Raw genomic sequence first — 27231 nt, forward strand, 5'->3', positions numbered from 1 at the left:
CGAGGGCTTTTGTTTTGTGTGCGACTGGCTGGCTGTCAGCCGTGACGTCGCGTTTTTATAGTATTGAATAATGCATACATTCATCTGTTGGAGTACGATGTGTCAGAGTCTATGCCTTCCAGTTTCCTTTCAGCTGTAGGTTCTTTTTTTTTTTTTTTTTTTCCGCGAGAGTTCTCAGCACGTCTCGCGCGAGGATCCCAAAAGCTGAATCCCTCGAGGGCGCAGCCAGCTGAAAAGCCCGAGGAAACTGGAAACGCCTTTTTTTGTGAGTGATTCGCAACACACTTCGAACGGTTTGAAGGAGTCAATAACGGTCGCAGTCGTAAATATGCCGGAGACAGACGCCGCTCACGCGACAGAGGAATGTCAATCCGCGAGCGCTCAGTCCTTGCAGATGCGCCGGCACCAAGCCGAGACACGGCCTTTGAGATATGCTTGCGAAGCCAGCTCTCCTCCTGATTGTCGTGCACGGTAAGCCACATGGGATGTATGCATGCAAATTTCCCCTTTCCCAACACATTATTAAACATCCAAACGTGAAAACGCTAGGCAAGCAAGTGATGGTAACCTAAATCTTTCTAACCGCAGCAATGTATGTTTTGAACGAATGTTATACTATAGTCGTTTGGCGTGTTAACTTGGAACGCTGCGCCTGTGGAAATAAAAGTTGCCAGAAACTATGACCTTGCATGTAAAAGCTTCTACTCGTCCACTAAAAAGTCCCAACTCTACCTTAATTATTGCTTGATCATTTAGACGATCCTCTTACTCATTGAGTAAACGTTTGCGCGGTGGACGTATACACGCACGTTTCTGTAATAAACGAGACACTAGTCGCCTAGGCTATTTGTCCGAGTATATGTACGTATTTCCCAAGTATAGATGTATAAGTAAAGATCATTTTTGACAGACTGACCGACAAAGCGACCGACCGACTGACTGATTGACCATAGACTCATCGATAAACTCATTTATCGAGGAGGCTCTGGATTGACAGATTTATTTATTTACTCATTTATTTATGTATATATTCGGCGCTGCTCGTTCACTTTCGCTGCGATTTAATTAGTCGACCATTGGCAACATATCGGTAAACGTTGGAAAACGAGTATAACGTGCGATCCGGTGACTAACGGCACTATAGTGTTAGATTCTAATGACGAAAGCGATGACGACGTTGTCAGGCACCAAAGCGGCACTTCTTCTTGATGCGAAGAAGACGAAATATTCACAGGAACACGGATACTTGAAGTGATCAGCAGTGGGTTAGTAAGAACAGCCTCAGCCTGGAGCCAACATTTCGACAGGGGGACTATACGAGTCCGCGTAGCTACGTTTATATGAACCCGGTGAAGTCGGGTCGAGTCGACTTGACGGGCCCAAAAGCGGTTGTCGGCTTCATGTAAACGCTTTTGGGTGGGTCCGAGTGAGCTCCGAGGCGAATTACGTCAGCCCGCCTGCAAGGAATGGGTGGACTCTCTTAACCCTCTTGGGAAATTGCATCTAAACATGGTCATGTCGGGCTGGGTCAGCTTATTCGATCCGCTTGCGTCGAGTTCATGTCAACGAAGCTATTGTCGAGACGTAGACTCCATGCGAATGCTTCCTTTGCGCGGCCACTGCTATCTCTTCTTTACGCTATTCTACACTTAATAATTGCGCCTGTTGTGCGAGCTGGTACATTTAAACAAGAAACGTGGTGCAAGAAAAGGCGACAGCAACATGAATAGACATCTTTATGTCGCACCGCATTTCTGATTTATTTTTGCTTTGTATAAAAATGCGACCGAAGTATTAATTGCTTCTTGTAGCAAATTTCATGGTTAAAATGCGATTTGTTTTATTTAGGCAGAGGACGAGAAATATTGTTGACTGTGCTTTCCTTCCGGTCCCTCGGTGTCTATTCCTGAAGTTATTATTTTTCTTTTCTACTACTTTCACGCCAAACCTGGGCTGTCCAGAGAGCCCACGATGCGGCGGTTAGGCTCGGCCTACCCGTCCCCACGTGGGAGCGGCCTGCAGCTCTGCCCTAGGGCAAAGCTTCTCAGGACCTTGTAATTAAAGTTCTTTGTCTGTCTGTCTTTCTACTCTAGTCAATTCTCTCTTAAAATTCCTTATTTTCTTGGGCCGATATCGGCTGCGATGTAACAAGCTCTCTGTAAGATGGTGGTGGTGATGGTGGTCCCCGTTCCTTCTAGAAGACGCATAATTACTTGTTTCTTTGTATAAGGGTCGTTACGGTGAACGCAAGTGGTTGTCGGCACATACGCGATAGTGATACGCATATACGAATATAGGATGGCCCAGCTAGCGTTAGCCAAGCTGTTAAACAAAATATTTAAATACACGGAGCAAAGAAAGAAAGAGAGAGAGAGAGTGGAAGATACGAATGTAAGACCTAAGGTGTTTGGTCGCCAGACATTCAACGACGGAGCACCAAAGGTCTCATAACAGCACCTTTAACTGTGTTTTCTTAGGATTATTTTTCTTTAATTATCTTGAATAGCGTTAGCTGGGATGATAAAGTTCGCCAAGATGTAGCGTGTTATTATTTTCACGCTCGCTACATATGTACAGTTTTGAAAACTGCTTATTTAATTTTTTCAGGATGCATTGAAACTGTACTGTGCCAAAGACCAGGAGCCCACTTGAAGAAGTCTAAGCAGTGGAGTGAGTGCAAATATTTTATGCGGACCGTCGGAAGTACACGGAAGCTTCGGGCAGCAAGAAGGCGCGCATGAGCTTAATAAGTTACGTTTTTCAAAGCGAATGTTACGGCGTTCAACCCGTGAAACCAAGCATTTAACACACTTCACACTCGTAGGTCCAGCGACGGAATACGCTAATGTAATCAGGTCTCCCTTCACACATTGCGCTACCAATAGGTTCGAGAACGGGCAGCGGAAAGCGGCGCGGTTCGTTTTCAGTCGTTGTCGGCGCACGGATTCTCCTACAGGAATTTCGCGCCGAGCAGGTTTAACTTCAATCGGCAATCGAGCTAAACTTCAACGACTAAAGTATCTATCTATGCTACTGCGCAACAGCTTTAAGATTAAAATCCCGGGTGGTTCATTGAAACAAGGCAAACGAGAGAAACGCGACACACATACGCGATTCTATATTACAAGGATATTCCGGTCACAGCAACATATTTTGTTGTTCTTTCTTCCCTAGATCAATTCGGGAATGGAATGCTCCTGACTGCTTCGCAACGCAGTAGCGCACAATCTAAAAATTCCTTGAGCTGGCGGAGAGGGCAATAGTAGACGAATAGTAGTATAGATTCGGCGTTTTCACGAGCGCAAGTGCCTTACTCGACATGTTCGTTATTCTTTCGACGCAAATGTGTAATCTTTATCATATTTTACGGCTTTGTATGAAATTGTTTTTGATTTGAACTGTATTACGACAGACTGCTGTGTACGTCTTTTAGGTGATCTTTACGATTGCAATGGCGTCACGCATACTTGTATTTTCATTGCTGTTGTTTCCGCCAATGTTGTCATTGCTTGTGCCAATTGGTATTGTTTTATTTCAGTGGCAATTACAGAGAAACTGCACGCAAAGTTTTGCCCTCGCCGTTGGCGTCGGTGTCACCGTGAGCTTCCGCATATATTTAGCTATATGTACGCTACATGCACGCTATATGCCACGCCATACCATATGACATGCAGTATTTGCGGGTTATAATGCCACACCATTATACCACTAAATTTGTTCATGCCAGGTCTTATATCCTCGACAAAAATTATTCCTCAGAATTTTTAGAATGGCAGCCCACAAACAAATGCCATGGAACCGAAAACCGACAGGGCATGCCTTTTATGTTAAATCTTCCCAGACTGAAATATTCAAAGTGCGAAACAATAATATAAACCTGAAACTGATGTTTCTTCTTGGGGGGCTCGGCCGTGGGCACTACTTCCTGGATCGGTCCAGGAAAGAGGTTTGAAATATAGTCGATACGAAAACGTGGTTGTAAACTCGCTAAAAAAGGCGTTGGCTTTAGTTAATAAACATAACTGAGAGTGTCCGACGGCAGGATTCAAACAGAGGACCCCTAGCACAACAGCTCGGTTTTACTTAGCTTACGTTTACTTCAATTCATACTGCCACTACAGCTGCAAGTCTTATACTTGGTGTATTATTCTAACATGTTACTATCGCATTCATTACTTCGCCTTTATGGCGAAACTGTGATACCCTTTTGTGTATTTCTTTATTAATCAACCCACTCCGAGGGCCCTATAACGTAAAACTATATTCCAGTATGTTTTTATTACAATCTTCTGACGTCAGATTTACGTAACCGCCGACGCAATAATCGGACGGTGACCCACTGCGCTGCCTGAACAGCTCAATCAAACGCTCTCCTCGTTTATAAGAGGTCACTTTTGTTTGTTTTCAAAACGAATCACATTGCCTACATCGAGCGGTTTTTCTTACTTATAATTGGCTGACAAGAGGCGAGGAGCACGCTCAGGTAGAGAAGGTTTCAATGGGGCCGAGCCAGCGCACTAAATATATATAACCGAATGAAGAGGGTGGTTCTGGCGTCAGCGATTGGTCCGCTTCCCCTTACTTAGCTTGCGGTGGCCTGTTTAAGATCGCGGTGGCGTGCAACGGACAGTTAAAAATGCGGCTAAAACGGGTCCTCAGCAAAGAACAGTTGGCAGAGCGATGTCGTATACGTGCCAAAGGCCTCGATTACGTTATACGGCGACGCAGAAGGTTTTGTTGTACGCACATAAACCCATGTTCTCCGGCAGGTGCGAGTAGCCAGTGCCTGAGGGATCGGCGGCAGCCATGTTCTATTCCTTTCGGAACGGGGCAGTCACCGGCTATTCAGAAAAAAAAAATCCAGTTTTGTTTGGCATATTAATGCATCTTTACGCGTACACATCGCTTTGACACCATGCGTTTTCGCGGCTTTCTGACGTCGAGTGACAGACAGGTGGAGTGGGTGCAGCCTGAAATCTTTTGACCAGTAGCAGAGGGTTAATGGCGAAAAGGCATCGAATCAGAAATAATTAGTTTTCTTTTGTTCGGTCGAATTATGCATAATCAGTGTGTACACATCATGTCAGATGAGGAGCTATCGCGCTTTTTGTGACGTCACATGACAGACAGGCGAAGTGGGGGTGGCCCAGAAAAGTTTTTGACCAACCGCGGAAGGCTGATTGCAGAATGACAGTTCTATCTAGCGCTAGTCTATTTGCAGGAAGCTTGGTGTACCAGATTGCGGCCGCGTCGGTCTAAATGAAGCAACGTTGGCAGCATAAACTTAAACAATGTTTCGCGGCAGGTTACACGAATACAGTCAACACTTTAGGCCCCGTAACTTCCTGATTCCACCTGAAAGAGAGGAGCTTTTTTATAGTTTTATGCAATAACCAATGCTATTAGATTCGTAACTTCTGCATACAACGTATGACGTACATTATGGCAAACTTGACTTCTAAATGCTTAACCAGTCGGCACACCGCTTTCCGAAAATGGCTACGAGTCAGTAGAAAGTACCGGACTTACAATACTTATCATACGCGCATGGGCATATGCATAACCCCGAACCATGGCCTGTATTTACAATGCAGTCCGCACGCTAGTAAGGTTTAGGAAAAGGCGCGGGCTAATTGTGATAGCGCACATAGCACTGGTCGGCGCATGTCGCTTGGCAATAACAAGACAGCTCTCAAGAACAGAAACCTTCATAAGTTAGGCTATACTGCGGGGTTCTCCGGAGACGTAATGTGCGTAGCATTGATCACAAAAACGTAATCCGTGACCATGTGTGCTGCTTACGTTCTGTGAAAAAAAAAAAAAAAGATAATCCGCATGAAAGTTTCTCCACCTTGCGGATTTCTGGGGACCTGCTTTGTTTGCGCATTACGTTCCGTGGTAGCAGTAGGCATAGCCGTCACAAGTGATCTTACTTGATATGCGCGCCTTACGACGTTACCGGAGTTGCACGAACTGCTTTAGTCCTGTCCTAACATCATTTAGCGAGCCGGCAGTGATGACAGGAGTGGGATACCATGGAAGACTAATTGCGGCTTTCAATAAATGTTTCAGGGGGTAACTTTAAGCGATCGGTCAATCCTTTTTTGGTGGACAGACAGAAAACAGAGCTCCTTGTTTGTAAATTGGTTGAGATCGTATTTTTCTATGGCGTCTCTTAAAAAAAAGCGTATTAGTGATACAGCAGTGACGCAACAGCGATACATTTGCCTAGGAGGCGAGAAATATATTCACACGAATAACTTGTATTGCCTTTTCAGAGAATTTCGAGAGAGACTGGGATATATTAATGCATCACGTATTCACGCAGGAAGAAGAAGTGCTCCTCTCAAACTGCTGTAACCCAGGTATTCTAAAAAAAAATTCTCGATTGGGGAGCAGCGTCTGCGTATTTAGAGATGTAAAAGCGACGTTTTCTCAAATCCAAGAACCCCCACTTCCCTCCACGTTCTTGTTCTAAACAATCGTTACCCATTCTCATGAGGAAGGAACACGAAGGAAAGTTGCAGGCTAATGTGAACGATGTTCTTCCATAGGACTTAGGCGTTCGCCGTGTCGTGAGCATCTATTTCATACATGGTTAGAGCGTAGCATAGCGTAAGGAGGCTGCAAACGTCAAGACGGTGCACTGCTATACGATACCGAAAGCAAGGCGAGAAGTATCTTGAGCACCCGCTGTGGTGGCGTAGTTACTTTGGCGTCGCGCTGCTACGCCCGAGGACGGATCACTTCCCACGCTGCAGACGGTGCTCACCGAGCTAGTCACTCGTGGCGTACCAATATTTCAAAGGCGTTGGGGCGCATAAAGGTTGATGTGACAGCGAACTGTCCAATTTTGCAGTGCGTGCTTTAATTGGGGGCTAAGTACGAATAATAAACTCCTTGCTTTCCGCCTTCTTAGAGGCGTTAAGCGTAACGCTTACAAAGTTGCTGCTCTTGGAGAACCAGAGGTGGCACCGTTAGAAGCGCATCTTACGAGAACGACGTACGAAGTTTACTCAATGTCCTGCAAGGACTAAACATGCCAGATTATCGAGAGAATTGGGGCAATTTGACGGGCGATGTGCGAGCAACGTTTCAAGAGTGTTAGTTAATTACAGGCTGTGCGAAAATATTCTTTATGAAAGTACTCGAAAGCGCCGTACGGCCGTTACACACAACGTTTCCACTGTCCGAGGATAACTATTAGCAATAGCGAGTTCACGTTCGATGGAAATGGGCGGTGCTTATTGTGTGATGAAAGTTTGACATTTCATGCCTGATCATTATCTTTTGAAATGATTTCAGAACTCATTTTTTCCATCTTTATGCGTAATACGATACGCCGAGTAGGTTCCCGTGGTGTCCTCGGCAAACTGATCGGTGCTTCTAGTTGAGATTTGCTTTTAATAGAGCACACGTTATCGGTGACATGTCGGAAAATTTCAAAGTGCCCGGTTTAGTTGCGGCATTTTCAGAGTAAGTTCTTTATGCAGTGCTCCAGAGCGTTATATAAGAGTATCTGTACGAGCGGAGCACAATTTAGCCCGCAGTCCATCGAGAGCTGTAACTGCCGCCAATATCAAATCTGGTTGAAATTGGGGGGGAGGTGACCTTGTGGCTAACGCGGATGGAAAGTCGAATATGTCGGAACGAATTACGGTCTCGGCAAAATAATTTCTTTAGCAGGTGCTTAAAAGCATCGCACGGGCCTTATCCGCATATTTTTTTCAAGTGACCCGATATAACGGTGAAGGGCACCTAATTCACATTTGGTGAAAATAGAGTAAATCTTAGGAGTAATGTGTAGTAAACGTTTAAGAGCATTCATTATCCCCGCTATATTCAGGTGCTATAAGAAGCACATAGAGTGTTCGCCTGAGCATTCGGAAATCGAAGAATGGCGATGATTGCATATTTCGTGCAAATGAGTAGGGGGGGGGGGGAGCTCGTTACGTCCGATATGATCATAAAGTTTATTGTATGCAGTTTTCCCGGTGTTGTTCCCGTTTCTTGAGACAGCGAAATATGACACAGAGTTTAAATTTGCACGAATTGCGGAATTAATGTCATGAATCGAATGTGGGAAACATGTTAAATCATGTAGTTGAATTATAGACAAGGAATATCCCTATTGTAGCTGCTTGAGAGAAAAAGCTTCGCTGGAAATCGCCGTCATTCTGCAAGCTCGAACAAGTCACGCTTAGAAGAACGAAAGAACGCAGCGGCTGGCGTTCTTTCTTCCTTCTAAGCGTGAAAGTTCTGCGTTTTAAGTCATTTTAATGTGATTTGTTTTTCGCGAACTCATGCGTTCTTTTGTATGCACAGGGCAGAATTATGACGTGAATTTATTAATTAGAAATTGTGATTTTAACTCCGATACCTGAGCGGTCTTGATGGCGTCGCATATAATTTTATTTTTTTCCTCTTAGAACAGTCTAAGGCTGTGGAACGTTGCGTCAAGAGATCGAGTTTTACCTGGAAAGAATACATACAGGTAATTGCTCAAGGCTGCGGTGGAATGTTCTTGCAGCATGAAATTTACATTTTAATTTATAAGTCCGCGTGCTTTTTGAGTGGGCTAAAATGGACACCATTATTCGTGTTTATTTCTCCGCACTTATGAACACGATTATCATGACTAGGCAGTTCCTCCGGCCGAAAACACACACGCGCGCACGCACGCACGCGCACTCACACACACACACACACACACACACACACACACACACACACACGCACACACACACACACACACAACACACACACACACACACACACACACACACACACACACACACACACACACACACACACACACACGCGCGCGCGCACGCACACACGCACACACACACGCACGCACGCACGCACGCACGCACGCACGCACGCACACACACACACACACACACACACACACACACACACGCACACACACACACACACACACACACGCACGCGCGCACGCACGCACTCATGCAATATAGAAGAAGGCGCAGAGATAAAAAAATTCAAAATCCTCTCAAGTTACTATTGTGGGCAAGCCTTCACACATTCGATAGATCTCGTAGTTTGGCGTTGTGCAGAGAAATGGAAGGCACGCTAACTCAAAAATCACCGTGTTTGGGATATCTGAAATGCTTCAATTACCTCTCGGGCACGTTGCTACCCGTAGCGCCCTAAGAATGCGCACATTTCAAGAATGGGTTTCACAACCAAATTTTTTACGATGTTCATCCAAAAATGACTGGCAACTGAACCCTTGAGCGATCACGAGGGCTCCCGTAGACAATGATTAATACATTGGCCTGCTTGGCCGATGTAACAACGCCCTCGTGTAAAGGAACCCTTGTAGAAAGTACAGGCGCATTCAGTAAAGAATCGCAAATGTTCCTTCTCACATTCTCGTTTTTTCGGTTTCCGACCTACTTTGTTTACTCTGCGGCGAAGAGCTGAGAGCTATGCAGCGTGGGCTTAACAAACCTTTTGCACTGTTTTTCCCTGCGACCTTCTTTAGTCTGCGTTACGCATCGTGACACCTCATGCGACACCTTACACATGTGACACCTCATGCACGCTTTTTTTTTATTACTGCGTATATGTGCTCAATATGCTAGGGACGATCTTATGCAGTGACTAACGTTCGTTCTTCATGTTTCATCTCTTGTGCCCCCTGCTCTTCTATGTATTAGTATAAGCGTTTTCTAATGTCTCCTTATTATTATTATTATTATTATTATTATTATTATTATTAATTTTTCTTTTCATTTTATTTATACCTTAAAGTAACTATATTTTCCACGTAAACGAAATGAAGTTAGCTCAGGCGTACTGGGCTGCAAGCCTCTTCAGTTAGACTCTGTAATAAAGCTTCCTGGTTTTATAACAGTAATTACTTGTCTACCTAAAAGCTACCTGACTTTACATGCCATTAGTATTTCGACCATTTACCTCGGCAAATATCGAATACAATAGATGATAAACAGCGTGATGGAGCGCCCAGTATTGTCATGTGAAATGTAATATTGCTTCCTGAAGCCTCGTTCTGGTTCTTGTCCAAAAATGCAGCTGCAGATAACGGTGGTAAAATGGAGGAATAACAAGGTGAGGACAAATTTAGACTGCTTTTTTTCTGTTCAAAGTACTGCATGGTATTTTATTGCGACAGCAAATATATGGACCCTCCAGGCGCGATTCTGCCGTCGCCGTCGCCGGGATGTTCCGCATAAAGTTGAAGGGCGAGAACATTGTTGCCGCGCGCCGTAAGTATGGTGTATGTGCAAGTGAAAGCGTGCGAGGGCGAGCTTACGATGGCGGCTCAATCTCGCGCGCGCAAGGGAGGAAGGCGGGGAGGAAGCGTGCCGTCTTCCGTCGCGCAAGGCACCGGGCGGAGGGGAGGGAAAGGGGGGGGGGGGCGTTTTACTCCGGTGGCTGCTGCGCAGAGTCTACTAGACAATGGTCGAGTGGGCCGAACGGCACTCTCCCGCAGAGGCGCCGCGTGTGGAAAAATTGTGCGAGGGCGCTGCGAGCGAATTGGATTGGGTCGGAGACGCGCTTCGCGGCATATTCAACGTAATTTCGAGGCGGGCGCTGATGCGCTCTTATAATGGCGCTTTATTTCAACTGCAAATTTATATTGACACCCTTCTGCTACGTATACAAATTTGAGGCGTGGGTTATGCAACACGACGTCTTCAATTTTGCTGTCGTTCTCATGTGCGTCGTCTGCTAGTGAGCGCGAGTTCGTTGCGCGGGCGATGGCGTATGCCCTGTTTTTCTCGCAGAAAGTCTGTGCAGTAAAATTTTTTATGGTTTCACTTGCTTTGGTGCGCCAGCGACTCTTGTCGGCCGGTACCAATTGTAGCTTTAGCGAGGTGAATTGCTGTTTTAACATTGTTTTCTAAATGTAACGCGTAATTTGTGCCGCAGAAGCCGCCTACCTGCAACATGCAGCTACGTAACAAAATTTTATTGATACCGTGTCATATTGCGCGCGCTTCTTGTTGGTGGAATATTGATCAGCAACATTGATCAAAGAAAACAATATTATAGTGAAATAAACCAGGTTTATTAACTGCATGGAGCGAAGAGATGCTGATGGCCAATGCACTTCCAGCTAAATCTAAGGGTACATAGGCATATATATCCACGACATATATTTAAGAGAAAAGTTATAAAATATTCTAAATGCACTGATTGAAAAAGTGAAAACTCCCAACCGTAATAAGCGTGCTTCTTGCTGCACCAGTCCCAGGTGAAACAATCGAGTTTCTGAAAAAATGAATCAAAGCAATTATTGGGCATTAATATGAGCAACTGAAGTTATAGAAAATATATTGCCTACGCGCTCAGACTGAATCGGGGAGATCTGGATGTCCTTAACAATGTATTCTCTGCGGCTTGTCTGGCGATCTCCTTTAACCTGCCAGCAGGAGAAGTAGAAACCAAGTAGAAACATATAGTCTAATCGAATGCTATCTGCTATTCAAATCGTATTCGCCTTCAAAATTCACTCTTAAGAATTATCTAATAGCCGTTTCCGTTCGAATGTAACGCATAACAGCACTTTTGAAGTCTTGAAGGTGAGGGGCCGATGCAAGTGAGGACTCTTACTCCGAATGATTGTGCTGGTCGAGAGCCTTGGCGTTTGCGCAGAGGCGCACCAGTTCCTGGCAGAATTACTACACGGGTGCAAATTGGTTCTGCTGAACAAGTTCGTAGCTGTCATTCGATATAAACGATACGTTTTGGGGCAGCCTGTCAATCTGCTTACTTGATTCAGGAAAGCAAAACATTTTTTGGACAGTATCATCATGTATACAACCCATTAAAAATGGGCGCCCAATGTGGTACCATCCTTACTCTTCAACGAACAGAGCAGACCTACAAATATCTCTACGTGTATGTGAGGCACGCCGTTCCTTTATTTGCGTCATTATTGTTCTTGTGATAGTGCACCGGATAACTGAAAGCAGCCGTTTTTAATACCGAACCTGCTTAGTTGAGCGGACATACAGCTGGGAACGGCATTACATTTCGGTATGACATATAAAATAAGCGTAACATGTTTTCTTGAGAACGCAGACTCGAGAATAATTGCTTTCGTTTACACCCCTAGAAGAAAGCCGAAAGACGCAGCTACCTGCTCTTTCTTTATTGAACAAATTCTGGCCTTTTACGACGATATGGTTAGGAGGCACCTTGTTCAGTTCTCACCACCTGGGAATCTTTAACATCCGTCTAAACAGAAATACGGGAGTGTTTTTCCATTTGGTTCCCATCGAATTCCGCCACCAGGTGTGAACCTGTGGCCTCAAGTTTAGCATCGTAACGCCATATCCCGTATGTACCACTAATTAGGCTACCGTGCTGCTTTTGTTGTTATTATTAAGCATGGACTCGAAAAAATTCACACGGCTTTCGGACGAAAGGTTAGCATGTATAATGGCTACTTAAAGCTGTTTTGGGACACGAGGTGCGACCGCAGTAAGAGAACCCGTACTAATTACTCCGCATTCTGTCGCCCGAGGAAGACGGAAACATGAATAAAATGTTGCAGTGCATTTTTTTTTTCTTTTTTTGTAAGAATACTTCCGCAGGGCGCCGGACGGGGCAGATACCTTTATTAATTGGGAAGAATTTCTTCGCGAACATTTGTCACTTTGACAGCACCTGTCTAACCCCCTACGTCTTGGTGCTCTCACGGTCGTTTCGTTAAGTTGGTATGCACCAAAAGTGGCATACTATGACAAGAGTGCATGACTAACATAAATGATAGGCCATGACATGAATGTGATCACACGCGGGCCATCTAGGTCATAGAACAGCCGCGTACGTCTTGGTGCTCTCATGTTCGTTTCGTTAACTTGGTATGTACCAAAATTGGCATGGTAGGACAAGAGCGTATGACAAACATAAAGGATAGGTCACGACATGATTCTCATAATATCCATGTCATGTGCGTCTTGAAACAGCCGCCTACGTCTTGGTGCTCTCATTGTCGTTTCGTTAATTTGATATGTATCAAAATTGGTGTGTTACGACAAGAGCGTATCACGAACATAAACGATAGATCATGACTTGATTGTCGTGATATGCGTGTCATTTAGCTCTTGAAACAGCCGCCTACGTCTTGGTGCTTTCATGGTCATTTCGTTAACTTGGTATAATCCCCGCACACTGCTTCGTATAACATCGATTCCCACAGGGCGTGGGATGTACCGGCTTTATTTGTTTGAAGCGCCAAGCAGGAATTTTGCATATGTTCTTGCGTCTGCATTTCGCAAGACCTATACTGATGGAAAACTATATGCTCCTAAATAGACACGAGATATACATGCTGCTTGAAGAACAAGAAAAATATTTGTTCTCCGAAGGGAACAGTACAATAACATAGTACAATGAAAGCAGACACTGCGTACGCAATGCACGCGCGGTCCCCGAGCGGCATGAAAAAAAGAAAGGTGAAATAAAGAAGGGAAAGAAAGGCATCTGTTCCTGAGGCGTAAATACGTCATATGCAATTGTAAACACCGTTTGAGCGGTCTGAACGCATGTACTAGCGCGCGAAGTAGTACGAATGACCCTTCTGAGAAATATCGCCATAAGTTTCCAACGGCGAGACCTTGATGCGACCCAGTCCAGTTCGATCGCAGCGTCGCCAGAGTAGTTTTCGTCGTCGTCGCGCGCCTCACCGCAAAGCATGCGCCGCCCCAGCCGCTCGTCCCACTGAGGCGTATTCTAGTACAGTCTACTGCAGCGTACGGGGCGACCTCTTGCGACCGCGCGGGCCCTACCCCGAAAGCGATCTGTGATTAGTACGGAGTCGAGGTGAGGCGGGGGCTCATATCTTCGTGTGCGCTGTGTTCTCGCCGCTTAGTTCGCGTTGAAGCGACAGGCAGCACGAAGGTCAGTTCGCTCGCTGCTGCTGCCGCTCTTCCTCGCGCCAGCGTTTTGACAGTGTCCGCGCTCATCGAGTGAGATGTGCTTAAGTTTTCCTGCGCGCGCAACACCATGCCTGTTAATGTAGTTAGTAAGCGAATGCTTACCAGTTCGTACGGCCGATAAAACTACTATCCTTACTTTGCATAGCTGTCTACTAATTTGCTATCGCAATCGATGCTTCGCATTTCGGGCGAAACTGCGACTTTTCTTTTATGTACACCAGTTCGAGATAACCTACAGAACTCGTGGATGGGTACCATGAAGCGTTTCTCAATTGTCTCATGTGCTTTAGACTCCCGCGTCCTGATTATCATTGTGAGGTTAGCCATAATTATCGGCAGGATCTGAAAGCACTGTGTGAATCGTTTCGTATCAAGTTGCTAGTGCGAGCAGGTAGCCGTCCATATACTGTGCGTAGGCTCCGAAATCTTGCACGGTGCCCAATCTCGGATGACTTCACTTGCTTAGTCGGGGGTGGCATGGCGAGCGAAGCCACATGCTGTAATAATTACAATCATAATTTTTTGCGACCACAGAGTGAAATGAAGAAATGCGTTGGTGGGCTTCGTTGTGGTAAAAGTGACAGAGTAGGTGCCCCTTCGTTTACAAACTAATGTAACTGTCGTTTTTTATATTTCGGACTCCATCCGTGACAAACTCTTTGAATAAATAAATAAATAAATAAATAAATAAATAAATAAATAAATAAATATCTAATTAAAGTCTTTACTGAACTTTACTGACAGACTTGCCGATATCGCCGCCACCTCCACACCTTTGTGAAATTGTCTGCTGAGTTGATCAATACAAATGAAATGGCGTTATTTGCACTTTGCTTACTTACTCAATGTTAGCGCGCGAGCATGAAGAATGAAACGCAAGATATATGATATACGGGATAAAATCGAAAGCTCTCGCGAGAAGCCTCCAGAATCGAATTATTAAAAAAGAAATAGGACCGGTTTGTTTGTGTAATTTGTTTATTTTACAGCGGCTTATATCTGTAGTGGTTTTGATAGCGTATGAGCAAGTGAAATTAGAATAAGGCAAATTACTCGTTCCGTGGCTTTCTTTCAGAACCACGTCAACGAAATGGAAGAGAAAAAGAAAATCTTCGAACTGGTAAGCCATGAAACGAGCTAAAGCAAATCCACGTTACCGTGCGAAAATTGAAAAATAAAGACGCGAAAGAAAGGCAGAAGTGGTGGCCTGCGTGGTTTAAAGTATTGGTTCGAGAACAGAGCAAGCTTGCGGTGCCCATCACAAAGAACATCATGAGTGATAATTTGTTTTACGCAATTTTGTAGCTTTACGACAAGGCACAAGTGAGTCTACTCGTTCTGTCCCACCACTGGTCTTTTATGTTTTCGCCGCTTCCCTAACTAAATTTGTGAATTGTTTGAAAATAGCCATCTACGCGATCTGGTTGTGCAATCGTGTGAATTCCGAATTTGCCAAGATACGCGATTCCTGAGTTTGTGTAGCGGCGTTGACTTTTGTCGCACTTGCATAAAATGAAATTTATGTGAAAGTGCACTGGTATGTCTGTTCAGTCACTTTTCTCCATTCGACCAGCCTAATCTTGGTTATGCCTACTATTTACACATTTATCTCCACTTCATGGCCCCAAAATAGGCTTGTTCCCGTGATCTCAATGCTTGCCTTGTATATTTCGGGGTGAAGGGAACCAGATTTTCTTAAAGAGACGTAAAAGAAGACAATTAGTTAAGCTGTATTAGCAAACTACCCTTTTGCAATAAAAATACGCAAAAAAAGACTCCTACCGCGAGACTCGCTCTATCTCACACACAGAGACACCACCTCCCCCACACACACGCACACGCGCACACACAGCAATGACAGACAGGTGTCGACGCCACATTGAAATTCCCGCACCAGGCCACTGTAATATCAGGGATTATGACGCCATCTGCTCGGGTTTAGTACTAGTTTCATTGGCAAAAACGGAGCATTTGTAGTGAAATACTGTACGGAGTATTGGTACTATTGTATTCTGAAAGAGCGAAAGACAGAACTTAAAATGTTTCAAGAACGTTTGCTGAACTACAACAGCCGAAATTTGAAAAAAAAAAAAAATATATTACTTTGCGTTCAGTGACGTCACGCTGGCGTACCCACCTTTGGTTACGGTGCGAAATTTAGAATTTACACTATGACCGTCATTTTATCTTGTAATCATCAATGCATTACCGTGAAATCAACGAAAGTTGAATTCTTCAAGAATAGTCTATCAACGTAAACTGATTCAGTGTTTCGTATTAGTGGCCCTTTAAGTTGCGTTTCACCGCTTCACAGGCCTGCACACAGCAGCGGGACATATGACTCGTACTGTCAACCTTCTACCTGTAGCATTTAGTCTTCAACTGCCCAACCCTATAGCCTCAGTAAATAAAGTGCTCCACCTGGAATTGCCTGGAGATAAAAAAAAAAAAAAAAAAACGGTGTTCCTTTTTAATGTTTCCCTTAGCCATCCTGAATGGGTGCGATTTCCGTTTACTTTGGATTGAATTTCTCCAGTAATTTCTCGCATATTTTGTTTCTCTCTCTCTCTCTCTCTCTCTCTATAAAGTAACCCTCTGCTGTGGCTTACTGGCTATGGTGTTGCGCTGCTAAGCACGAGGTCACGGGATGAAATCCCGGCCGCGATGGCCGCATTGGCAGGCAGGCATTCATTGTACGTAAAGGAGTGCGTACAAAACCCACACACAAGACACGTGTTGTGCTTCTCGTCCTTTTTGCCTCTCCACGTTTTGTATATGCCCGGCTTTCCCTGTCATGAAGCTTGTGGAAAGACGAAATGTTCAGCGCGCAGAAATGTGATGAAGCACGCGCAAGAAAGGGGGGGGGGAGGTGCAGGTGAGTGTGCCTCCGAGTCTTATCCTTTAGTCTGGCCGTGGCTGCTTGGCCCACATATTATATCTTGGTGCTGCAAAGACTGGGTGAGCTGAGATGGCACGTCACTACATGGGTGCTATCTTCCCGCGCACCTAGTGTTGGAGGTCGCGTACTCTCAAGTTTCGGAGACGCGTTGAAGTGAGAGGCAGCACGGTGTTCGCTTCCTTCTGCTTGCTCTCTGCATCACGTCAGCCTTGTAACAGAGTGCTCGCGGTCACCGAGTGAGATCAGTTCCTGTTTGCTTGAGCGTGCGTTACACCATGCTTGTTTATTTGTTCGCCGCAATTTTATGGCCGCTAAAACTATGGATCTCCCCTTGTGCAGTTGCTTAATACTTTGGTATCGCTATCATTGCTTTGGCTTTCGAGCGAAACTACGACTTTTTTATCCACTGTGACTCGATGCTTTTTCTGTATTCGTACCTGAAAATCTTAGTCGCCATTATGTTTTCTTTACTATTTCTCAGGCACTTTTCATAGCAGATTGTGCTTTGTTTCTCCCGTACTCCGAAGGATGGTCAGTCCAGTCACGTTCACCCATTTATTGTTTTTCCGTGTGCCATAACTCCTTTCGACCATAACACCTTCGGCGTGCCTCGCATTACCTTAAGTAAGACCTTTTAATGCGGCAGCATTCTTAGTACCCTAAGAATGCACTTTTCAGGGTTAGTGAGGTATGTTGTTATGTATCGATGTTTGTATCTAAACATTTCCCCGCCTGCCTCGGTTACGGGTAGGCGGGGAAATCGGACTGCTGTGCTGAGGGAACGAGATTAGAAACCAACCATTGTACAAACTTGGGTCATTGAGTATGTGACGTCGACACGGGTAACTGCAGCTGCGAGATTGGGTGCATTCATGGCGCTGCTCGCTAAAGCGTTGGCGTGAAAGGCGTTCATTGAAAAGTGGCACATACCTAGTGAATTTGTGGCACAGCCTGCTGAAGCATCGGGTTGCTGTCCTTCAGGAGTCCTTGTCACGGGGTTCGAGCTAACCGTGATGATGGAGAAAAAGCTTACGGACGAAAAGCTTTTTGTTCCCTCATTATTATGGTAAAAAAAAAGAGCGTTCGCATATTTAGCAGTCGGAATAAACACTTTAACGAGTGGGCAGGAACTCGCCGTAACCGCCCGTGCAAGAGCGGACGTCTACACCACAAACCACGTCTGTGGACTGCTGCTATTACCACCGAAGCTTGCGCTGCGCTGTCATTTCGATGTTGCCACCGATGCTCCAGCGTTGCACTCGTTTGGAGGGCATTAGCCCATCCCGTGCAAGCATGATGGGTGCACTGCAGTGTTCTACACGTGTGCAGGCTACGTGAGTTGCTCTGCCAAATCGGACAATGGGACCCGCCCGGCCTCTTGTGGCTGGTCTCAACCTCTACCTCTCCTCTTCCCAAGACACGCACTGCCTGGGCTGCACTGAGCCGTGTCCTCCTCTTCCAACCTGGCTCCTTTTTTTGTTACTTTTTGTGCATAGTTCTCGCCCTTGACCACAGCTCTCGAGATGCTCGTGGCCAACCTGGGCTAAATTGTCCGACCCGTTAGCGATACTCGCGATTGCTACCTACCAGCCTCGCCGGGAGACGTTGAACGCTCGAATGCGAAGCTGGGTACCTGTGTATGACTTGGGCTGCTATTTACGCCTACCGAAACCCGTTGCAATTCAACAGACGCGACGCCCCAGGGAAGCTACCGTGTCAACCTGGTAAACTTATTTCTGGTACACTCTCGCGTGCTCTCGCGCTGTGGCACTGCAGGCATCCCAGAATTGCGCTAGGGATTATTTTATACATTAATACATTTTACGACTCTCAACGGCGTAGAATCCCTGCAATAATCTACTCAGGCAAAAAGAACTAATAGATTGAATTTGTTCCACTTTAGATCAGTCTAGGAAGCTCCGTAGTTGTGAAGGTTTCTGTGACAGTCATAACGGAGCCAGAGCTGGGCATGTAGTGACAGTGGAGGTGTTCGCATAGCTGGGGAAAAAATGATGTGGTAAGCGCAAAAGGATCAGGACTTGTCCAACGTTTGGCAAAGGGTGTAGATGACTTCAGCGGGTTGTGCACTCGGGTTCAAATTGCGGTGAGCACGGTGCCGGAGGTACCTTTACGTTACACTAATGTACAAAAAGTGATTGCGGGTGTCAATGAAGCTATATGGAAAGTGAGCCGAGAGAAAGGTTTCGAGGTTGTGGAAGTAAACAGGGAATGAGGAGGTACAGCGGTTTTCAACGTGACGGAATCAACTTCAATCGCTGGCTTGGACGAGAGATGGGCGGACGACTTGCTGGCCGCGCAACTGCTTTTCTTTTTGTGGGGAGGTAGGGGGGGGGGAGGGTGTCCACGGCGCTCAGGAGTCAAGGGTAGGTAGTAATGAGAAGGTCCCCTTGGGAATCTCAGACTAGCATCACCATCAAGGACAGAAAAAGGAGGAAAAAGAGAAAGAAGGGACCTTGCTGTGCAATAGGCTACATAAACATGCACGGTGGCAGAAAAAAGGCAAAATGGTAAAAGATTGAGGAGCACTTAAATAAAATAGGGGACAAATAGGTGCGTATGTGGTTCCCGGAACGTAGCTGAGTGACTTAATAGAGCCACCAGTGATTGAGAATTATGTTCGGGAAGGGTGCAGCAAAACTAAATCGGAAAGAAAGGGAGGAGGAGTTGGAATTCTCATACATTAGGGGGGCAAATTGGAAAGAGTAATTTTAAAGTGTCAACAGCATCTTTCAGTATCAGGCACAACTAGTGGAAAGAAAACATTGCTGGGCGTAACGTATTTGTAGACGGAATAAAAATGGAAAAAGAAAAATGATGAGATATTGGAATACCTAAATGCTGATATTAAGTGTTTTGGCAAAAATGCCGAAATTATCCTGTTAGGTGACATGAATGCCCACATACAGGACCTAGACTGTTATACCGGCAGCAACGGGTAGTTAATGCTAGATCTCTGCGAGCGACGTAACCCCCTTATTCAAGACGGGGATTAAATATGATGGCCAGATCACACGCGAAATCGGAAATAGGCAATCGACCACTGGTCACTGTCTGATGACAGTAGGAATTACCATAAGTTAAGAGAATTGGTCTTTGATGTGGGAGGTTATAGCGGCATAGGGAGTGGCCATAAACGCATCATTTTGAAAATGGGTCACGCAGTTGGGTAAAGAGAGCAAGGCACGAAGTATGGCAACCCGTATTTGAACGTGAGACAAATAAATACAGTCACAAGAGTCGAGAAAGAACTTGGAAAATGGCCGACCACAGAGAGGGAATATAGTGAGCTTCATGTTTCAAAAAGTAACAGCGCTAAACAGACAAGGACACTGGCGCTGACTCGACTGAAGTTTATTTCGAGGAATGTCACATTTATAAACACGGCCCGACAGGTCAACAACTAAGCGATTGTAAATGCGCAGCAAGAGCCATGTTGGTGACGTGTCGAACCACCCGTGGAATACAGCAGTGCGTCATCACGTGGAATAAACCAGTGTGTCATAACGAAAACCAAAAACAAGTAAAGCCAATAGAAGACTTTCCTATCAAACTTAACAAAAATCCACCGTGATGCACCTTCTTGCAAATATCTCAACTCTTTATTAATTACTAAGAGCGACAGACGGCTTACTAACGCACCTTTTGTCTTTCCAATCAATATTAAAGACTTCCATAAGCTCCCTTGTGACTTGATCCTTATGCCGGAACAAAAAATCAGTTTTTTCCCCTCTCAGTCGGCACCCACACTCTCTGTAACGCAAAGACGAGTGCAAAGCACCCGTACCTTAGCGTAACGTGGATATTTCACTCAGTGTGCATCTATTTATTCAAGCGCCATTGTGTTCGTTTCATTTCAGTTGAAAAGAGGGAAGATATCCATGTGGGTTTTGATCACGAAGCTCAGGGGACTCATGGTGAGCACAGCTGTATTTCTTCATCCTCGGGTAACCAGTGCCGCATATACTGCCCCTAAATTTAAGTCATAATTGTGGATAGGCTGAACGCCTTTAGTTTATTTTGCTATTTACATAAATGAGCTTCCGGACACTTTAAAACGGTAAAATGTGTCCTTTTTATAGAGTAAGCCTGCTATGGGCTCATTACAAATGCCGTTTCGATTGGCGACGGTGTCCGCCGCCGCCGGTGTCCAGTGTCCGGTGTCCGTAGCAGCTATCGCCGGGAATGAGCAAAAAGTACTCAGTTCCTGTCTGGATCGAACCCGGGCCCTCTGTGCGGAGCCAATGCGCAGAGCCGCGTAGCGTCTAAGCGTGCACCCATTGCATTGCAGTTTCATATCATTGCACCAGTTGGCACGCCATCTAGCAGTTCCATAGTACTGTACAAGGCAGATAGAGAAGTCTTGAGGAAGAAAAAAAAAAGGTTAAGGAGATGTGCAAATACTGCTGTAATGAAAAACATGTGTGACATACATGCATGATTAATTCAAGCAGGCTAGGTGACTACTTGTCACCGTCCCGTTTCAAACGAAGTGCCATTAAATCATCCTCGTCGTCATTAGCATCGTATCGTGCCATTTGACACGCGATAGGACATGCGCACCGCGTAGGGTCTATGCGTACAAACTTTTAATTGCAGTTCCGTTATATTCAATCAGGTGTCCCGACATGTAGCGGTTGCGTATAGGAGTTGCATGCTACACGCAGCAGGACCTGGTGAACTCGAGCAGGCTAGGTGGCTATGTGTCACCACCCCGTTTCCAAGGGGACGACAATAAACCATCATTATCATCATCTTTGCCAACAACAACGTACCGTGCCACGGTTCAATGGATGTGGCATGTGCGCCACGTAGTGTGTATTCCTTTGTTTACTCTTCGGTACACGTTGTGGCGCCTCCTCGCGACGTCCGAACCGCTGCTGAGGAAGCGAATCGTACAGCCACGAGCGCGGCTGCAGCAAGGCAACATCGGGCTCGGCAGGCCGCTGTGCAGGGAGCAGGGTGTTACGGCTGGCTCTAGCACCTCGTGCAGAAAGAACTTTCACCCATCATGCCTCGTCAAAATGAAGCGTGACTTCTGTTACGGTTGGCACCTCGTGCAGAAAGGACTTTCACCCACCATGGCTCGCCGAAATGAAGCGTGACTTCCTAATTCGCCATGGTCATCTCGAGTGTCTGCCGGTCTGGCGGTAGCCCCGCAGTGTTTGCAGGCCTCTTTTGTGTGTGTGTGCGATAGAGGGACCCTTTCCTCTAACTGTCAAGCTCTACAGGGGAACTTCCGTGAACCAGCAACGCCCAAAAGAGAAGGACAAGCGTCTGCAATTCCCGGACCTGAGGCTTGGTATAACCGGAGGCGGGACGCCCTCCTCCTTGCAGCAGGCTCGGTATAACCAGAGGCTCGGTATAGCCGGATGAGGAGGGGCCCTCTTTCCGCGAATCAGTCTCTGTGCCGGTCACGTGACGTCGACGGAAGCAAGATCCCTCCCACGTGTGTAGAGAGCCTATTTAAGGGGCTCCCAAATGTACTTTTTTAGATCACTTCATTCTCTTCTCTTCATCTTTCACCAACCTTTGAATAAACCGTGCAAGTTTCGCACTAGAAATCGTCTCGTCCTTGCCCGGTCGCCATGGTCTACTGAATGCCTGCAGCCCGCCAACAACGCCATGCTACCCTATTAGTAACGTCGGTCGAGCTTCGATAGGCAGGCGTCGCTACAACTCGGCAGCAGTACGCTACGCTACCCTGGGCAACGCAACAACGGCAAGCCGAAGTTCGCCGTCGACGGCGGGCGGACAGTTCAGATCGTTCTCGTGAAAATGACGCAAAGACACTTCGCCGCGAAGACCTAGTGCGTGAGCCCGAAAATGGAGCTCCCATGGAGGCGCTCCTCCAGCTTGCGCTGTGACTGTGCTGCGTGGGCTGTGCAGGCCTGTGACTTTTTTATTGCTATCATCACACGATACCTTAGAAACTGATTGCCCTCGCTTGCACTCCGTGTTGATGGAATCACGTTTTCGCTACCCTCCCCTATTTTTTATCGTTCTCACTGCACTCGAAGCTCTGCCGCTGCTTCGCTCATCATCGTGTTGATATTCGGCACTACATTGCCCCCGGGATCGGTTCCTTACGCCGTTCGATATTGGAGGCCACAGTATGGCTAAACATATCGCGCTCTGCCTTTCCAACCGTTACATTTCTTCCATTTTTGTCCCGCCGTTGACGCTGTAGACACTGCTGAGTCATGAAGTTTAAAGAAAGGAATCTGGCCAGCTGCTAATGCATTTGCCGGCGCGTCACAATAAGCAAAAAAAAGTAGCAGTGATTTCAAAGAAGTTGAAGGAAAGGACTGTTCGGTTTTCAAGTAAATTTGTAGGCTCGTTGCTGCGTAAAAATGGCCTTTGGTTCAGCGGTTCCCAGAAGCATCGTGAGCGACCTGGGACGTTTGCTTACAAAGAAGAGGAGGAATATGAGCGCCGCTAGCTGCAGGCGGACCGTGCCACGTTTTGAGGGAACAACTGAACCGCGCACAAGCTACCAGCAGTTGCTCCGCCCGCGTGTCATTTATCAATTGCGGCGGAGCCAGATGTCCGTCACAAGATAGAGGGAAGTCTAAAGGAAAGGACGGAGTCTCACTGGGATGCTACACGGTGCCTGCCATTCATCCATCTTCGCCCTGATAGCCCACCCGCACGGGGCACAAATTACATTGCTGCTGCGGAGGAATTTGAGGAGGCGAAACACCTCCCTCCTATGTACCAAATGCTCTCGCTGACACAACCTTGCACTTGCGGGTAGCGCATTGTACTAGGCTCCAGACATTATTTAGCACTTTAGATATTGTATCAAATTCAGTAACGCTTTAACATGTGTCCATGTAACCCTGTTGCGCTGACCCTGTGGTGATGCGTTGAAAGAGAGCGGCTCCCGTTCTGTAAAGTTCTTTGGTTGCGCATATTTGGTACGGTGGAGGCCACACCGAACAAAAGTGACTTAAGACAGCCTGATTCATCAATTTTGTTGCGTCCTGAGAAGCGTCGTCGTTGGTCAGAAATCCAACGCTGCGCGCGGAAGACTATCAGCAACCTCGTTGCCTGTTACGTCAATGTGTGAGGCTAGTCACTCTAAAACGATGATAAAACAAATGGTCCGTAATTATTTAACTGTGCGTAATGTACGCTGAACACACTTCTTTAAGGGCAACCGACCTTATAAAAAATGCACCGCATCCTTGCTCTCTAATTAGACAACAGGCTGCTTGCTCCTGGTAGGACTAGCACAAGGTTACTCGAACGGCGAAACTTTCGCACACCGTAGAGGAGACTATGCGGTCAAGTTTGACAGCCAATGAAACTATGAGAATCGGGGTCCCTTCTCTTTATCGACAGAACCGTTGGTTCATAAACGTAGGGAACGTACGTGTTTTAACTTTACCTTGAGGTGTAAGGTGCTTGATGTGAATATTAGGAGTATTCAGCTGACATTCTAGACTCTAGTACAATCATGACGACTTCAGCTGTTCAAGTTTTCTGGAACATTGCATGCCAAGTTGGTGAAGCGTTTTTTGAGTGCCACAAAAGCGTGCGGTTCAGTTCGCCTCCGAAGTCGCGGGAGAACATATTTGCCGGAATTTGTCTCACGAGGCGGCACAATTGAAGAAAGGGTCATTGCACGCCAAGTGTCCCAGACGTGTCAATCGACCATCTCAGATTCTGCCAAAAAATAAAGAAAAAAATCCTAGCTATTTAATACTTTGCTCAGAGGGATTCCCGAAAATACTTTCGCTGAAAAAAAAAGCTTTCTTGTCATGACACGTGGTTTCAAATTTTGCTCCAGTAAGCGGAACAAGGTCCTGCAAATTAACATAAAAATTATTTTAGCGCCTAACGCTTAGAAAACTCGCCTACTGAACCTACAAGCTCTTCCATATGTAAAGGTGCTTATTGGAAACTTAGGTCATAAGATGTCCCTCGGATTTCCCGAATTCTGACAAAAATTTACCAAACTGACCTTTTTTTTTCATGGAAAAACTGCCAGTCATTTGTTTATTGTCGTTACTTTACTGGATTGGCTCAGATATGTATGTTACAGGAATATTAGTTAAATGTCAACAGACTCTAGGAATTTTGGAAAAGATCATGGCAAACCATAACAGGAATCAGGTTTTGGTCCACTTTTGTCTACACTTTTCGCAATGAGGTACTCTTTGTAAAATTATGACACATAGTGCATTAGATAGGGCTGTTTATTGGGGGTTTGAGTTTCGTGATTGCCACATTTTATTTTGGGTTTAAGCAAGATGTATATTTTCGAATTAGGTCCTTGCGCCACGCTCGGCATAGTTCTGTGCTACCAATTCACCGTTAAGAGCAGTGTCTTTATTGCTTCAAACACTCAGCGCGTGCATATTGACAGTGTAACACAACCTTCCACGTCACGTGCAGGCTCGACTGCGTTGCCCAGTCTCACTAACTATTATAAAATTTCTCTTTGTGTTGTCTTCTTGTCGATCCTCCAAGAGGGTGCCAGGGGCCGAGGAGTCGGGTGAGAGCTCACAGACTGGACTTCTTTTATCGTGTCTTGTCTTTTTTTTCTTGGATTACGATTTGCACGCCAGTCTGAGAAATTTGTGGCGAGCCTGCGACCAGTGACAACGCTCTTTGTCATGCATTTAATTTGCGCGCCATAATTGTCCTCAACCGCGAGACGTCCATGGCATTTCCGTTCCAAATGGTGACGGCTCAGCATTCCGAGAACGCTTGTAGCGAGCCTGCGATCAATTTTAACACTTCCGCTGTCCTGCACTGTTTTCGTGGAGCATAATTGTCCTCAATTACTAGACGCCCCCGGCATCTTCCTTCCCAAGTGTGGCAAGCCAGCATAGTGAAAACGCCTGCGGCGAGCCTGCGACTGGTGGCAACATCTTTTTTGTCGTGTACTTCATTCGCACGGAATAATGTTCCTCAACCGTGAGACGTGCCCAGAACTTCCGTTCACATAAGTGGCAGGTCAGCATACCGGAAACGCTTGCGGCGAGCATGCGATCATCTTTAATAGTTATTTTGCCCTGCACTCAATTAGAGCAGGATAATTGTCATTAATCGTGAGAAGCGCCAGGCACTTCAGTTCCAAATGATGCCAAGTCAGCATACCGGAAACCCTTGCGGTGAGCATGCGATCATCTTTAATAGTTATTTTGCCCTGCACTCAATTAGCGCAGGATAATTGCCATTAATCGTGAGATGCGCCAGGCACTTCAGTTCCAAATGATGGCAAGTCAGCATGCCGAGAACGCTTGAGGCTAGCCTGAGATTAATTTTAGCAGCCCCATTGTCCTGCATTCTTTGCGTGCGGCATCAATTTTCTTGGAAGCGCTAGACGTCTTTGGCACATTGTTTCCCAAGGGTGGCAAGTCAGCACACTGGAAACGCCTGGGGCGAGCTTGTGACCAGTGGCAGCACCTTTTTTTCTTGCACTCTATTTGCTCGGTATAATTCTCCTCGATCGCGAGACGTCCCCTTCACTTCCGTTCCCAATGGTAACAAGTGTGCATACCGGGAAACCTTGCGGCGGGTTAAAGAACCGATAGCAACCATTTTTGTATTGCGTTCTCACGCAAAATCCGAAGTGTCGGTGACCAAGTGGGAAAGAGCTAGGTTTCACCGGCACGTCACTTATCATTAATCAGGCAAAACCCACGTCTTGATGACCCTGCCACAGGTACCCTTCCTCTCACCGGTCACTGCAGAGCGTGGGATTATATTTAAGACCGTCAAGGTCCACTGTTAGCGGAAACCTCAGAAACCAACAACTTGTGCATGTTACAAATGCAATGTTTTATGTTTCATCATTAACCCCAACTTCGAAATTGCCCGTTTTCACTCGTTCTGAAGCCCATGCAATCCGGCCAGTGAAATCATATCAGTATCAAAAATAGTTGCCAGCTCTTTTTGTTCAGGGGGGGGGGGGGGGGCATCAAATTTCGGGCACCAACGTCACTGCCATTCACCTTACGCTCGACCTCGATGTTATATTTTAACACAGCTTAATTTTTGAAATGCCATAATGATGTTTTATAATTATACAGGAAGCGCTAAATATATGACTTGGGCGACATTGCACGGTTTGTTTATTTTCAGCTTTAATTGGAGACACTACTGTAATATACGGAAGTTTGAAGCTATCCTCTTCTTTTTCTCTTTCTTCCTTTGTTTCTTTCAGGACTGCTTGTGGATTGTTCACAAAAAAGGGACAAACAACAGTTCGTAGCTAAACCGGCAATAAAATATGTACATTTTCCTCCAGCGATTCGAGCAAGTGTTCTATAATATAGTCTCGTGGATACAGGGGCAGAGGCCAGCGCCGTTCCTGGCGCGCGACTACACCGGTAGCGTGCAAAAAAAAAAAAAAAGAAA

The 27231-nt window shown here is 45.9% G+C and overlaps 1 protein-coding gene across 1 annotated transcript; it reads left to right on the forward strand.

The window, feature by feature from the left end:
* On the forward strand, positions 1-27231 carry LOC126543408 (uncharacterized). Its single transcript, XM_055061897.2, has 8 exons — positions 1-471; positions 2608-2670; positions 6279-6365; positions 8430-8494; positions 10063-10098; positions 15016-15060; positions 20718-20774; positions 27038-27231. The coding sequence occupies exons 1-8, from the start codon at positions 432-434 to the stop codon at positions 27083-27085; spliced, it is 441 nt and encodes a 146-aa protein (XP_054917872.2). The 5' UTR covers positions 1-431; the 3' UTR covers positions 27086-27231.

This window comes from Dermacentor andersoni, chromosome 3, assembly GCF_023375885.2.
Source record: "Dermacentor andersoni chromosome 3, qqDerAnde1_hic_scaffold, whole genome shotgun sequence".
Lineage (NCBI taxonomy): Eukaryota > Metazoa > Arthropoda > Arachnida > Ixodida > Ixodidae > Dermacentor > Dermacentor andersoni.